The following is a 17332-nucleotide window of genomic DNA, read 5'->3' as shown; positions in this document are numbered from 1 at the left end:
AGCCCCTACTGGGACCGAACCTGCAACCCAGGCATGTGCCTTGACTGGAATCCAACCTGCGACCCTTCACTCCATAGGCTGACGCTCTGTCCACTGAGCCAAACCAGCTAGGGCACCCGCTCCAGTTTTGGAGTCTACTGCGAGCTCAGGTGAAGACATTGTGTGGCATTATCGAACCCTGGCCCCAGCCCCCATGAGGGATTTGAGCTGATTCATTGAGCACTGAAACAGAACTGTGACTATTTCCTGAAGCAATGTTGGCCCAGGTTAGCCTGTGAAATTGAACTGTATGCCATGGATGATTTCAAACCCTGAAAGTAGAGGCGGATAAGCAACATGACACAGTGAGAAGGCATGAGCCTGGAAACCAGTCAGGTTGGTTCTAATCTTGAGTGATCTTGGGAAGTGTTTAATCCTGTTACCTCCAGGTTCCTAATTCACAAAATGGGGATAAACAACATGGAGTTCACAGGGCTATTATAAAAAGTAATGAGATAATATATACAAGGTTATGGGCCACTAGTACACAATAACTGGAAGTTCCTGTTATTATCATAATCATCATCATCACTATCATCATCATCATCATCTTCCAGACTATGGCCTAATACTTATAAAAACTGTGAACATGTATCTGCTTATGAAATAACCTCTTTCTGTTGTCCAAGAGTTATGTCACTAAGCCAAATCTTAGATATTTCAGACTTAGAAATGCCAGTATTGGTGCCCAAGAAGTGTCTGAACTTTCTTGGCCCCCAGGTCCTCTACCATAAGTACACCTTTTTCTCTTACTGAAGTCACTGATGAAAATGTTGGACAAGCCAGGATGAGCAAAGAGCCCACCAAAGGCTGCCTTCTGGTTGCCAATGACCAATCCTCCCTCCCCGCCCCCCATTCTGATAGCTCTACCTCTTCTGTCTTTTGTCTCTGCCCTTCTGCTTTAACCCCTGTCCTGTTACAGACTCTAGTTCCCAGCCATACAGTTTAGCCAGTCACGCTCCTTCTCAGCTGTCAATCTACACATTACCCTGCTGTCCTTTTTCCTGCCTGAAGAACACACACTCATTCCTTGGCACCTAGCCTAACTGCCACCTCAGCTGTGACACCTGACCCAACTTCCATGTGTCCAGTGGTCACTCTGTCCCAGGAGCTACTTCAATACATACAGGTGCTTTCATCCCTACCATTTTGACCCTGGGTGGGTTATGCCATGCTAGTGCTTTAATCAAAACTATACTCACAGCCCAGCCAGCATGGTTCAGTGGTTGAGTGTTGACCTATGAAGCAGGAGGTCATGGTTTGATTCCCAGTCAGGGTACATACGTGGGTTGTGGGCTTGATCCCCAGTATGGGGTGTGCAGGAGGCAGCCGATCAAAGATTCTCTCTCATCATTGCTGTTTCTCTCTCTCCCCCTTCATCTCTAAAATCAATAAAAAATATTTTTAAAATAAGAAAAAAAAACTATATTCACAGTGAAAAATTTCCATACAGAAAGTATTTTCTGGAGTAAATGTCACTAAGGCAATTTAATACTCTTGGTCAATTTTCTATATAATGTTATAAAAATACATTTCCTTTTATGGTAATTTCCAGTTTTATTTTACTGGATTTTTTCATTGAGCTTAATACTATTTGTGCATTGATTTAACAATTAAGGTATAATTCATCCATCAGTATTTTTAAATCCACATCACACTTTACAATTATGGCTTCCATCACAGAGTTTTCTTTTATGGTTGTAATTTCAACCAAGTTTAGTTTTCCTGAATCAATTTTTGCAGATGAAAATGATGCTACTATTCATTTCTTCAATCAATTTTTCAATTTTAAAAATGTTTACTGTATTCACTTTTATTTGTCACTTTAATTTGTGTTGACTATTATTACTCATAGTTTGGAAAAAGGATAACTGCTTGCTTTAAATATTTTTTTAGGAATATTGCAAGAAAAAGTGTGGACATATTTTCTGAATTGTGTATTCACTACAGTTGCCATTGGTGGGTCAGTAACACAGAGGTCCCTGAAGTCAACATGGAGGGAGGGGTCAAAACATCCTGTTTAAGCTCATGACATTTCTATAATCTTCTATTAGACTGGTACTTAGAAGACGGTAAGGTGGTTGTCTCTCCAGTTAGACAGACAGCCACTGAAAGGCAGGGTTTATGTCATTCACCTCTAGATTCCCAGCACCGGCAAGTGGGTATTTAAAGAATAAATGAATGAGTAAATATGTGAATGAACCCACAGGAGATCATGAGAAATTTTGTCTTACTGAAGGCCACTACACGATGCCTACCTATGTAAGGCACAATGTCTTCAAATATCAGCTTTACAATTTACCAGTCATTGGACGGAGGGCAAGTTATATCACCTCTCACCTCTTGGTGCTTCAGTGTATCCACCTGTTACTGGGGGTAATGTAAGTACCTGAATCACAAGGTTGTTGCAAGGAGTAAGTTAATACACATAAAGCACTTAGGACAGTAGCTCACACACAATTACTGCTACATTACTGTTAACTCAGAATTATGATCATAAATCTCATCTGTCATTCTAGTAATACAGAGAGGTGGCCATGCCTTAAACAGGTCCAATTATAGGCAGCTCACTATCCCATTAGGCATTCCTTTTTTAAAAAATGGTCCTAATATCTGTTTCTTGAATTGAATTGATAACTACATCCATTACAGCTTCCATTTCACTGTTCATAGCTCTGATCTTATATTGTAGAATATATTCTCTTACATTTCACTGGCATTCTAATTCAAAACCTGTTAATTGAGCACATACTATGTTCCAAGTATCAGTATGAAAAAATTAAGTGCCCAGAATTCCTGGCATCAAGTTTGTAAAGTCTAGTCAGGAAGTAAGAGGGAAAGATGATGTTTGTGTCTCTCACACATCTTCTCCTCCTTTGAATTCAAGACCTCCATGATACATACATGGAGAATCCAATTTGCAAACATAACATAACATTCAAACACTTGTAAGTTTGGACTTACAAACATAACATAAAGCCCATATGATTGATATTGTGTGATATTAGTACATGCATACACCAACATATCAATGGAACAAGAATATAAAATCTAGAAACAGATTCAAATATGTGTGGTGATTTAGTGTATGATAAAGGTAGTATTACAAACCAGTGAAGACGAGATGTTATTTAAATAGAAGGTGTTAGGATACCTGGATGTCTATACAGAAAAATAAGACCTTGGGTCCATTCCTTATACCATACATCAGGATAAATTCTGAATAAAACAGAGATTAAAATGTAAAAATTATAATCATACAAGTATTAGAAGAAAACATAGGTGAATACCTCTGTAACCTGACAGTGGGTAAGTTTTTCTATGACTGAATTCTGGAAGCAAGAAGGCAAAAGACTGGTACATTTGTTTACATTAAAAAGAAAAAGCCTTCGCATGACAAAAACATCAGAAGCAAAATCAAAAGATAAGTCACAAACTGGGAGAAAATATTTGCAATGTATATGACATGCAAAAAATTACCACCCCTAATGTTAAAGAGATTCTAAAAATAGAGAAAAGACTAACAATTCTACAGGAAATTGGGCCAAAGATATGAAAAGTTCATAGAAAAAAGAAATGCAAATGGCCTTAATCATATGAAAAGCTGCTCAACCTAGCTCTTAATAAGAGAAATGCAAATGAAAACTACTCTGAAAGCCATTTTTCATCTGTCAGATTGGCGGAACCCCAAATATTCAATAACATAGGTTGGTTGGCTGTGAGGAAGCAGGCCCTGTCATCATTCCTGCTAGGACAAAAAAGCATTGCCCGTCTGGAGAGATATTTGATGAGGTCTAGCAAAATTACACATGCGTTTGCCTTCTGACCTCACAATTCCATTTGTAGGAATCTATTAAGATGATAACCTAGTAAAATATAAAAAATATGTTCACAATACTATTAATCATAGCATATGTCCTCAAAAGGAAACTGGTAGCAAAAACTACGGAATGGTCACACACTGGAGTAATATGCAGCCACAGAAAAGCAATGAGAAACATATCTTTATACTATTATAAAGTGATCTTCAGAAAAAATATACATCATGAAAAAAAAAACAAGGTAGTGAAAAGTGTGCATAGTATACTACCATTTATCTGAGAAAGAGATAGGTGACTATGTATACATATTTTCTTATACAGTCATGCTCCACTTAACAATGGATACATCCTGAGAAATGTGTCATTAGGCGATTTCATCCTTGTGTGCACATCATAGGGTGTGCTTACACAAACCTGCGTGGTACAGCCTTCTACACACCTAGGCTGCATGGTACAGTCTATTGCTCCTAGGCTACAAGCCTGAACAGCACGTTACTGAACAAAACACGAGATTAAATCAAACGCAAGAGAAATTGATGCGATCGTACACCACACAAGACATATGATATGAGGCTGCTGACAGAGTATACAGAAACATTTTTTTTATAAGTAGGAAGAGTATACTCTAAGATAAAGATAAAAAGAATAGACTAGCAAATACATAAAGCAGTAACAAAGTTGTTTGTTATTATCATTATCAAGTACTATGTACTGTACATAATTGTATGTGCGATACTTTTGTGTGACTGGCCATGCAGTAGGTGTGTTCACACCAGCATCACCACAAACACATGAGTAATGCGTTGTGCTATGACATCATGGCTGCTATGCTACAAGGCGATAGGAATTTTTCAGCTCCATCATAATCTTATGTGGTCAACATCATTTATGTGGTTCATCCTTGACAGAAATGTCAGTATGCCATATAAGACTGTAGTTTTTAAAGTACAAAGTAAAACAGAAAAAAACAAAATATTTTTGTACAGGTAATAAGGAAACAGGATAACAAGGGCAGTGATAGAAGGTATATTTTTCTGAAGACACTGCCTTTTACAGATTTCACTTTGGAATTATGTAAATATTTAGTAGTGACAAAAAGTTAAATATGAAAAAAAATCTATTCCTAAAAATTAAAAGCAAAATGAGACAAATGGACCTGTGTATTAGGTCGGTAAGATAACCATACAGTGAGGAACTATTCCAGGTGACTTTAAATTACAGTCATTTGACAGGATATCTCTAGTGGAATATAACCTAGACAAAAAGAAATGCAAAAAATATTAAACTGTTCTGAGACAGTTGTGTGCATACCGAGGAATAAAACAAACAAGTAAATATGTTGGTATCATTAAAACTCAGAAATTTTGGCATGGGAGAAAGGAAATGTAGATATAAGATGGATAAGGTTAAGTAACAACCCAGTAGTTCTAAATTTGCACCAGAGAGATCACCACAAACACCTGGAGTATTTTATTTCTACGAAGATAATTTCTAGCTCTGACTACTGAAAAGACCTAGAAACATGGACCACACCAGTAGCAATATGCAGCCCTGGATGGAGGCTGTAAACAGCACTGCTCACTCGAAGACAGCTGGGCTCCTTAGGGAATTGGCTGACCACTGGTCAGGAGCAGGAACTGCACAGGTGAGCCTGGAACACTGCTGCTGGCAGGGAAGCCGGCAAAGAAGCAAAAGGACTCAGAACTAATGTCAATAGACTCTCAATGGCCAAAGGTGAAAATTTGCAAAACAATAAGGATGTTAAATGTAATGAACTGAGATACATCAAATATATGAAAATTCATAATGACACTAAAAATGCTAAAAATGAAATGTTCCTCTTTGGAAGGTGGTGAAAAATCAATTCAACACTTTGAAAGCTGTTATAGAATTATTTATTCTGATGTTTTTAAATGAACTTGGTCGTACTTCCCAGCAACCAAAGAATAGGTGATTGTGCACCAGCAGTTATTCCAGCTGATAAATGAGGAAGGAGAAGTAAAATGGAAATGTCATCATTTTGCCATCCCTAATGAATTATTGGATCTGGGCAATAATCAGCAATGACGGTTAGCATCACAAATGGGTAGACAGATAGGCATCGTGTGCTACGTGATGGAAGTACGAAAACACTGCCTATGAAATATCCTTGCTGCAAAATGGAACCTACATCTCTAGATCTAACTACCAATTTAGAAGAAATATATGGGACAGAGGGACATGTTAAATGACATTAGGGGAACACAACTGAGAAAATCTAGACTGTGGGAGTCTCTATAGGACAAATGGCCTGATCTGTTATTTATTTTTTAAATATATTTTATTGATTTTTTTACAGAGAGGACGGGAGAGGTATAGAGAGTTAGAAATACCAATGAGAGAGAAACATCGATCAGCTGCCTCCTGCACAACCCCTACTGGGGACGTGCCCGCAACCAAGGTACATGCCCTTGACTGGATTCAAACCTGGGACCCTTCAGTCCACAGGCCAACACTTTATCCACTGAGCCAAACCGGTTAGGGCATGGCCTGATCTTTTTAAAAAATAAATTACAAGGAGGAACAAAACACATGGAGGAGAAATATAGTAGATTAATAAACACTTGAAAATATATATTAACAATTGGATCTTGACTCAAGCAAACAAATAGTATAACCAAACAAAAACTTAGGAGAGAATTAAGAAACGAACACTGAATATTTGATGGTATTAGGGAATTCTTTTCAATACTTTTAGGACTAAAAATAGTATTGTGGTCATGTTTTTTTTTCTTTTTAAAAAAGTTTTCATTTATTTTGGATATATATTAAGGTACTTTTCCATGATATAATATATGGGGATTGCTTCAAAATAACTAGAGTTGGGGGAGGATTGGATTGGGATAGAGATTAAAATCAAACAGGCTATGAGTTTTAAAATGTGTTCAAACTATGTGATTGATACAGAGGGATTGATTACATTATTATTTCTATTTTTGCATACATATGAAATTGTCCATAATAAAGAGGTTGTTAAAAAATCCCATTTATGATAAAATATCCAGAATATAGAGCATACTACCCTAGATATTATATTACTTGTTGTAGAGGACACTTAAGTTTAAATCCCCTTCCTATATTAGGGACTGTGTAATGTGTAATTCTTGGGCCTCTGGAAGCTGCAAGGAGGCATATATGACTGATCTCCGTCCCCTGGAAGCTACGGCATGGATGTATAACTGAGGTTTAGCCAACAGTAGGCTCTCACTCAGGACTCGGAATCCTGGTGAATATAACCAATACCTGAGGAATGGTGCTTAGTATCCAGTAGTAGGACATCTAGTCAGGGCAATGGTCTATTTATCCTAAATAGACCATGGTTACCACTTGGCGTTGGCTATGGTTCCTGCTATCTAGTCTCGATTTTGGCTTGATTTCAGCATCAGCTTCTCTAGACTTCTCGTTAATTATTTGAGATATCCAATGGCCTGTGATAAATCCCTTTTCTCTTTCAGTTATCCTGAGTCAGATTTCTTTGCTTACAATATAGATTCCTAAGTGTTATCTGAATAAAAAGTTCAGTAGGACCATAATAATATAAATTAAAGAATGTTTTAAAAAATAAATCACTATATAAACTATATGATAGTGTACTTATACAACATATATCTACACATATAATAGATATGATCATGTTTTGTATAGTATAGATAGAACACTTCATAGTGTGCAAAGCTCTTAAATTGATTTCTTGTTATCTTTATTGTTAAAATAATGACTATAATATTGAGATAACAAAGTATGAGAATGAATTAACTTTTTTTGGTCCACATAAACGTTTTTAATCTTAAAATATTATAGGGTAATGATATCTGGCTTGCCTACAGCACTTGATTGCTGTGTGCATTTAACAGGGTAATTGTAGGGAAAGATTTTTGAAAATATGTATGAAAGGCATTGCCATTGTTACTTAGAGGATAGAGGAGCCACAGATGAACCTAGTCCAGGGACTAAGACATCCCCGATACTGGTGACTATGAAGTTTGTAAAGTCTATTCCTCCCACTGTGTCCATACCTTCTTGCTTCCTTCATCCCTGAGGCCCTGTGCAATGGCCTCTGGCATTTTCCCAGGGCATGCCATGCAGAGATCCTAGATACTCCATGGCTGTGAAAGAAGACTGAAGAGAGGGGATGAAAACGGGCAGACTAGGACAATAGAAAGATGTCACCGATTTAAAATAAAGCCACTCTCTGAGGTATTGAGAAATCTCAAATGCAAATTTCTGCTTCATTAAGCTATTAGATAAGGATACCCGGATGAAGAGAACCTTTAACAATTCCTTGGTGACCCCAAGGTCAAACGTGGAGCAAGTCGGCTGGACGTTGCTCAGCTTTATAGGGTGTCGGGGCAGAATCACTCACAGGGAGCTGTCCTCCACCCAGTCAGACTTATGGTGAGGCTAGGCAAGAGCGGCAAGGCTGGCACTAGGGCGTGGGTAACGTGGGTGAGCCAGAATAAAGAGAATTATCCAGCAGATGGTAAAAGGTCAGTCAGCCTGGAGGGTGAAAAGCTGTTTAAGAGGCATTATAATAACAGACCATATTCTAAAGAGATAGATGAAAATAAATGTTTGAAGGTAGAGACTCTAAAATGCCAAGAACCCATAAGGGAGTAAAGCACAGATATCCAAAGAGTCAGTGACTTGCAGATATGCCCAATGGGTGTCCAACAGAGAGTCCTGTCTGGTCACTCTCTTCTCTGTGATACAGTCCAAAGAGCTCAGTCCAGTCACGATCCATCTACATCTTGGGCAAGATGGGGAGGAGGAGTCTCTTTCGTCTGAATGCCTGCTCTGGACACCCGGTAGGCCACTGGCCCAGTCGTGATGCCAGGCTTTCTCTCCCCCTCCTACCTCTATGGTTTCTATTCCAGAAAACTGGAGACAGCTGTTGTTTATATTAAAAAATTTAATTTCAAGGAATTATAAATAGGCTAGGTTTCCAGATCAGTTTTCCTTTGTCAGTTCCACATAATGAAGGAGTGGTCTCTTTCAATATCTGAAGTTTAACAAGTTTTACATTTCCCAAAGAAATCTTTAGATATGTATGTGCATCTTTTGTCTTATTGAACAGAGTACACAGAATATAATTTAGACTTTTCTTTGTGACTTGGGACTGTTAATAAGATCAACAATTGCGCTGTAAACCTGGGGATCTGTCTGGATGTTTGGTCCTGGAAGAAAGAGATCCAGGCTGCTGTGCTTTTGGTCACTTAGTATCTATTCTGCATTCTATGTTCAAATAATTTGCATGAGTTGGAATATTTTGTTCTTTAAAAGTGAAGCAGTGCTTGATGGTATAACCACCTGACTTAGTTTTTCATTTGTGAGAAAATTTTTTATTTATGAGAATATTTTAAACTACAGATTCAACTTCTTTAATGGTTATAGGATAATTTTTGTTTTTATTTCTTCCTGTGTCAGTTTCATAAGCTATATTTTCCTACCAATTTTTTCATATTGTTATTTGTTAGTTTCTCCTCTCCTCTCCTACCCTCCTCTCCCCTCTACTCCCCTCTCCTCTCCTGCTAAAAGTTTGTCATTTTGATTAGTTTTTAAAAGAACCAAGCTTTGGCTTTATCAGTCCTTTCTAATATATATTTCTATTTCATTAATTTCTGTTACCTTTTTATTATTTTCATCTAGTTTTATTCTTATTTTTTCTAACTATTTATATTGTATATTTAGCTCATTAACTTTCAGCTTTTCTTTCTTATACAAGAATGAGATGCTATACAATTTCTCTTAAGTACTAGTTTAACTGCATTTCATATAATGTGATATGTAGTATATGTGTTATCAGTTAAAAATACTTCCAAATTTACAATTTAATTTCTCTTCTTTGATGTGTGAGTTATTGAGAAGTGTTTCACAATTTCCAAAAATACTGCTTTGTCTATAATTTTTGGTTATGGACTTTTCATTTAATTCCATTGTGGTTAGAGAAGATGGTCTACATGATGTTGATCCCTTGAAATTTATTAAATCTTGTAGTTGTTAGATGCAGTGTTCTATATGTGCCCATTAGATTCAAACTGTTGTGTTGGTCTATCAATTACTTGGAGGAATTTATTTAAATCCTCCACCATTTTAGTGAAGATGTCTATGCCTTATAATTATGTTAATTTTTAGTTTATATAAATTAAGGTTGTAGAACTAGGTGCATAAAAGCTTATAATTATTATGTATTTCTGATGAATTGCACATATCATTTTGTAGAAACCTCCTTTACTTATACTAAAGCATGTCATATTAGTATTTTTTCTTATATTAATATAACTACAGCAATTTTCTTTGGACTGGCATTTGCCTGTTATAACTTTTTCCATCCATTTAGATTTGAACCTTTCTGTATTATATACTTCAGACATGTTTCTTATAAATAGCTTACAGATAGTTTTAAAAATCTAGTCTAAAACTATTTGTCTTTTAATTTGGTCCATGCAAATTTAGTGTATTTACTGATATTTGGATTTATTTTTACCATCTTATGTTTTTTCTTTGTACCACCTGTTTTACTTCTCTCTTTCTTATTATTTTCATATTTAATTTCCCCCCTCTAATATTTTGAAAGCTAGGTTTTCTACATCTCTGATTTTTTATGGCTCCTCTAGAAATTTTAATATGCTTAGTATATTAAAACTTAAAGGCAACTAGTATCCTTATTAACAATATAGGCATTTTAGAACACCTTTATTACAGTCATCCCTCCCAATTTATTTGCAATTATTTTGCATTGTAGTTTTCAATTTTTTTAATTCATTATTTTTTAGTTTTACTTATTGTTGACAGTATTATAGATGCCTCCCATTCCTCCTCCTTTCCGCCTCTCTACCCAGCCCCTGCTCTAACCCAGGCCTTCTCCACACTATTGTTTGTGCCTATGGGCTATGCATATATCTTTTTAGTTAATCTCTTCCTCTTTTCTCCACCCCCTTCTCCCTGAAATCTGTCAGTCTGTTTCATGCATCCATGCCTCTGCACCTATTTTGTTGGTCAGTTTACTTTGTTCATTAGATTCCATATATAAGTGAGGGCATGTGATATTTGTCTTTCTTTAACTGGCTTATTTTGCTTAGTATAATAATCTCCAGGTCCCTCCATGCTGTCACAAACTGTAATAGATCCTTCATTTTTACAGCCACATAGTATTCCATTGTGTAAATGTACCACAGCTTTTTAATCCACTCATCTACTGGTGGGCACTTGAGCTGTTTCCAGATTTTAGCTATTGTAAGTAACACAACCCCATAAACCATTTCTATTGTGCTATATACCATCACTATTTCTTTAGATTTACACATATGTCTTGTATGAGCTTATTATTTTTCTTTTATCTATTTACCTTCTGGGATCATTTTCTATATTTTAAAGTATATCCTTTATAATTTTATTTGCCTTTTAGTGGCAACTCTTTCAGTGTTTGTGAATCAAAAAATGACTTTCTTTTTTGCCTTAGTTTTTGAAAGATATTTTATTAAGCATACATATATAATTTGATAATTATTTTCTCTCAACATACTTAAAATAGTATTTAATGGTCTTCTGGACCATTATTGCCACGGAGAAGTCAATTGTTTCTCTACCATCGATCTTTAGTTGGTCTAGCTTGTCTTTGGCATTCTGTAGTTTCACTGATATGTCTGGGGGTGAATATATCTGTATTTATCTTGCTTTGGATAGACTGACTTTGTGAACCTAAAGACTGGTCTTTCACCAGTTTTGACATATTTTCAGTGATTATCTATTTACATATTGCTTTTGTCTCATCCTCTCATTTTACCCTCTCCAGTTGGAATTCTAAAATACTAGATCCTCTCCCTCAATTTTAAATGTCTCTCAACTTCTTTTTTCTTTATCATCCTAGGCTGATTTTAAATAATTTCTTCAGATGTATTTTCCAGTTTACTAATTTCTTTCCTTTAACAATGTCTGTCTAACTGTTTAATACATCCATTAAGTTTTTAATTTTATTTTTATTATTTTTAATATTTTTCATGCTTGAAATTCTATTTTATCCTAACATGACTGATCTTTTTATAGCCTCTTGCTTCTTATTCATATTTTAAATGTGTTAAAATTTTTATTTAAATATATGACACAACTTATTTTATATCCTGTCTGATAGATTCAATACCTGAAGACTCTGTGGATCAAATTTGGCTGTCCAAAGCTTTTGCTGGTGTTTCCTCTGGGTGCTTTCTTTCATCCCTATTTGTGTGTGTGTGTGTGTGTGTGGTTTTAAGTGACTGCATATCCCTTGGAACTCTAGCTGTGGGAAGTCTGTGGCCCGAGTTAAAGGGGTCTTTCCCCAGAGAGAACTTGTACACACTTTTGCAGATGCCTAAGAACTTCCAACAACTTTAAGCTAAATACTATTCTTGAGGTTTTCTGGATCAGGAAGTATTTTGATTTTAAGTTATAAATCCAAGGGAAGGATTCATAGAGGACAATTTTTTCCTATCTTCCCAGCAGAAGACTGAGAGGGTGAGGATGGGAGTATCTCTAATTCATCTTTATACTGAGATCATTGGCCTATGGAGTCCCAGCTTCATGGGAGCTGTGTGTGTGTGTGTGTGTGTGTGTGTGTGTGTGTGTGTGTGTAGGGAGGGAGGACATGTTGTTACACTCTTTATCTTTGGCAAGCCTTGGGCTTTGTATTCTGTTCTTGTACTCTATGAAATTGAGAAAACCATCTTGAAATCACCAGATTCTTCAAATAGAACAGACTTAGGCTTTCTCTAGGTTCCTACTTTCCCTTAATTATTGGTCTCTATATTAGTTTCCTTGGGCTGTGATAACAAAGTACCATAAGCTGGATCACCTAAAAACCCAGATATGTGTTCTCTCACAGTTCCAGAGGCTTGAAGTCTAAAATCAGGTATTGGCCATGCTCCCTCCAAAACTTCGAGGGAAGAAACCTTCCTTAAAAGAAGGCTCCTTCTTTCAGCTTCTGGTGGCCTCAGGCATTCCTTGACTTGTGGCAACATAACTCCATTCTCTGCCTCCATCTTCTCATGGTCATCTTCCCTGTGTGTCTCTCATAAAGACCCTGTAATGTTGGATTAGGGTCCACCCTAAATCACTATGACCTCACCTTAAGCTAATTACATCTGCAAAGACCCTGTTTCCAAATAAGATCATATTCACAGGTACAAGGGGTTAGAACTTCAGCATATTTTTGAGGGGATGCAATTCCACCCATAACATTGTCTAACAATTTCTTAATTCCTTGCCAGCTCTCAAATGCTTTCTTACATATCCTAGCACTTTCATAGCCATTAATTATGTAATTGTTATGAATTCTGCACAACATCAGCTCTTATTTCCCACCCTTCTCATTCTGCTTGGCCATAGTAGCTCTTTTCCTTCTCCCACTAAGTTGTGGACTTAGAAATCATAAGTTTAAAAAAAACATATTAGAAATGATTGCAAGATAAGAATAAGGCTTTAAATGGAAACTCAGCAGACACAATAATGAATAAAGTAGAAGGTAATTGCTGCAAGGACATTGTAATACCTTTTTTTTGGATGTTATAAGGGCTTTTATCTCTAGATCACTGTGGTATAACTATCTAGTCTTTCAAATCATAAAGACCTGGGGTTGAACTCTTTCTCCACATCTTATAATTGTATGACCTTGAGATGTAAGCTCTTAATTTCACAATTTCCTCATCTGAAAAAAAAAGGAATATTACAATAGTAGCTACTTTTTAGGGTGTTTTATAGATGGATGGCATAAGCAAAGTGCCTAGCACAATCGCTGGCACAGAGCGGGTACTGAATAATTGTGCAAATGACACTATTTCTGTGTTCCAGATGGGTAAGGACCTTGAATAGTGGCCTCTGACTAAATGAGGTGAGAAAAGCAATGTTTCTCATTTTCACACACAATCCTGTGGGGTAATTGATGGGAAATCCTAGAAGAGGAAAGGGAGGTTCAGAGAACATAAAACATAAAAGAAAAACACTGACAACCACACAAAATGTGAACATCTATTTTAGAGATGCTCAGCAGTTCCGTGTTCTTTACAAAGGGAACTAGAATTCAAATGAACTAGCCCCACCTCTGTTCTCAGCTCTGCCAGCCAACAAGTTGCTGGGTCCCTGCTTTAAAAGCCACCTTTCCTTCAACTCTGATGACACGTCATCTCCGTAAAGTAGGAGGGAAGAGATGAAGGAAAAACCAGCCAGGCAACATTTTGCACTGTATTTTACACCCTGAACACGAAAACACCAAAGATTTTGAACAAGTATTTGAAAGGCTTACCCAGGCCCATGCTCGGAACAGCTTTATAACCTAGTCAAGGGGAAGCCAGAAATCTCCCATCACTCCGTGATTGACTCACAGACGTGTTGGAAGCAGAGTTCACAAATCTAATTCCTTTCTCCGTTCCAGATATTTTTACCCAGAGAGCATAAGTGACTAGAGGCTAACCTGCTCGCTCAGCCAATTCCTGGCAGCAACTCCTAGTGAAAAAGATTATGTTTGGGGGCAAGCATTTATCCAGGAGCGGCGCTGAAATGAGATGGTTAGGACGCAGGTGGCGGATAAATGACCAGTGTAGGGACAGCTTTAAAAATGAGGTGGTTATGCAGGCACTGCCCTCTATGAATATATTAGCTCCCCAATAAGCCTGTGCATTTGACTGCCTCCAAAGCACTGTCTCAGGTTCAGGGAATACAGTTGTCAGAAAGTGTTTTCTGAGCTCTTCTTCAGAGAAGCTGCTCCTGCTGCCAGTCCTCAAAGCCCTAGTGTTCAGTCGGGGGACAAGTCCAGCTCACACAGTACCTGTCAGGCCACTGCAGGTGATGTGAGATGCTCATTGGAGGTCCCAGTCTCCCCTCAGGGCAAGGTGGAGGATGTGCGGGACCAGCAGACTGTCCAGTGGGTGGGAGGGCTAAGGGGGTCAGAGTTGACAGGAAGGTATGTCCAAGCTGAAGTCCCTGAGTAGGAACTGAATATTAGAAACTGGAGACAACAGGCACAGACAGACACTAAGGCCAAAGGTGTAAGAGTGGATCACCGGTAGGAGCCAGCCAGGCATCGGTGCAGTGTGCACGGAGGGCTGACAGTGAGTGCATGGATGTGTCAGGCTGCTTAAAGATCCCCATGGAGAGGACAGTGGGGACCATTGAAGGGACCAGCCACAGCTTGAATGTTGGGTTTTTCATAGGATCACAACCTAGATAGAGGCATGGGCTTCCTCCTAGGACCAGGTCCTTTGTTGTATCCATCATCCCATTCTTGCCAACCACCAGGGGACCTATGCATGCCATCAGACATGGGGAGGGGTTCATTTTGGAATTATCTTTTTGCCGGAAGCCAGTTCCAGCATGTCAGCAGGGTTGATTCATCTGGAGTGGCAAGGGCATTTCCCCAAACCTGAAAAGGATGATTGCTTGCTGCCAGACAGCTCAGGGCATCTCAGTCTACATGTTATTGCCTCCTACTGGCCAAACACCTGAACAGCCAAAGGCAATTCCCCAGTCTGACAATGGATTCTGTACCTGTATATCTCCACCTTGCCTTAAGACAAATTATGTTAATAAATAGCAAGGGGTCCTGAGACAAGGAGAACTTGCTTTTCTTTAGCTAAGTCTTCTGTGACTCCCTATAATGCCTTTCAAAATTATGTTTCATCTCTGGACTCTTATTTAATTTACGCACAGCACCTTCTCCAGATTGCTGAACCCTTCTTGATGCCGGATTAAGACCCCCGGCATCTTTTCATGGGCCCAGGGAAAGGGGCAGAGCCTAGGAAATGTTCCTCTAGGATGAGAAACTCAATGGTGTCTATTGAGGATTCACACCATGCAGTGATGGCTGTGAGGGGCCCCATGCTTTGAGGTGGGATTGGGGCCACCTCCAGAAAATGGTATGAGGTATGAACGGGTCTGAGGGTCTGACCAGCATGGGATGTTTTGCTGTTTATATTCCATGAGTTTATTTCCCTGTAGCTCTCTCTTGACAAAGTCTTTAGGACTTTAGGGGCCACTGTGGAGGAGACAGAGAATATCAGAGTGAGAGATCCCAAGGGGAGGTGACTCTGAGGGTCAATCTTGCTCATCCAGCCCTTGGTGCCTGCACCTGGAGCACAACTTTGCTCGCTCCGGAGGAGCATATGTTTGGTTTTAACAAAGAGGTTGTTCCCTTGAGTTGGGAGCTCAACTCTTCCATGTCCCCACCCCCAACCATGCAGTCTCTGAAGTCATTTTCTTCCTGAAAATTCTGTAGATGCCATCCTGTGTCACTACCTCATCCCAATCAGTGCTGATTGCATACAGATGGACCAAGCTTAGTGAATGGACATTCAGAATCTGTACATGACCCTCAACCTTGAGCCCCATTTCTCCACCCCCTAGACCAGTGGTTCTCAACCTTCCTAATGCCACTTAATACAGTTCCTCATGTGGTGACCCCCAACCATAAAATTATTTTCGTTGCTACTTCATAACTGTAATTTTGCTACTGTTATGAATCATAATGTAAATATCTGACATGCAGGATGTTTTTAGGTGACCCCTGTGAAAGGGTCGTTCGACCCCCAAAAGGGGTCGCGACCCACAGGTTGAGAACCGCTGCCCTAGACTCATTCACCCTTTGGGGAGCTGAGTCAAGCCCTATGGGTGAGAATCCCTGCTCACCCTGATCCCGAGCTCGACGTTCTCGCCTCCATAGACTTCCATGCCTTCATCCAGTAAGCCAATCTCCTGGAAGTACTGGCGGTCCACAATGAAGCATCCAATGAGGGCTGGGCTCCTGCAGAGGTGAGGGGAGGTGGGCCAGGTTAGCAGAGGGACTGTCTCATGGTGCTGCCAGGGGAGTGAGAGCAGTGGTACCTTCCCACCAAGAGGAGCTGGTCCTTTTCCTTCCTTTGCTGCCAAAGCTGGTGCAGAGCTGGTTCTCTGAGCAGCCCTCATAGGTCTACCCTCACCAGCTGCCCCAGGGAGGCTGTTTCAGCAGGGCTGCAGCAGCCAGCTCCTGTCCTGGGACCAGACATCAGTCCTCCTGGTGCTTGCATTTGTGTGAGCCCACAGAAGTGGTGCTCAGCCTGCCAGTCTGGGTGGATCGTCTGTATCTATAGTTGCCCTGGCCCCTGAACTTTGAACTGCACAGCCAGTCTCTGTTTCTACCCAGGCGCCCTGCCAACTTTCTCACCCTTCCCCAACTTGGGTTCTGCATGCCAACCTTGGTCCACTTAGAAAAGTTAGCTGGGGCGTTGGCTAGCATGGTAAATAATTTGGATTTTATCTATAGACAAAGGAGGGTCCATGAGAAACTTTAAGCAGACAGTGGTATGAGCAGATCTGTGTTTTTAAAGATCTGTGTTTTAATCCTTGAGCAGCTGAGGAAAGTCAGATTGTAGGAGATTGTATGGAAATTAGGAATCCAGTTAGGAAGCCTGTTGCTATATCCAGGTAGCCCTGGA

At 39.0% G+C, this 17332-nt stretch overlaps 1 protein-coding gene across 3 annotated transcripts in view; it reads right to left on the bottom strand.

The window, feature by feature from the left end:
- Window positions 1-17332, bottom strand: part of GALNT18 (polypeptide N-acetylgalactosaminyltransferase 18) — a 288108-nt gene that overhangs the window by 66154 nt on the left and 204622 nt on the right. For all 3 annotated transcript variants that reach the window (XM_006089610.3, XM_014456606.2, XM_023754535.1), the window contains exon 6: window positions 16548-16662. In XM_006089610.3, the coding sequence (XP_006089672.1) occupies window positions 16548-16662 (115 nt within the window). The remainder of the gene's footprint in view (window positions 1-16547; window positions 16663-17332) is intronic.

This window comes from Myotis lucifugus, unplaced genomic scaffold (assembly GCF_000147115.1).
Source record: "Myotis lucifugus unplaced genomic scaffold, Myoluc2.0 scaffold_61, whole genome shotgun sequence".
Taxonomy (NCBI): domain Eukaryota; kingdom Metazoa; phylum Chordata; class Mammalia; order Chiroptera; family Vespertilionidae; genus Myotis; species Myotis lucifugus.
Note: the sequence above shows the minus strand (reverse complement) of the source record. Positions and strands in the feature narration are given on the sequence as shown.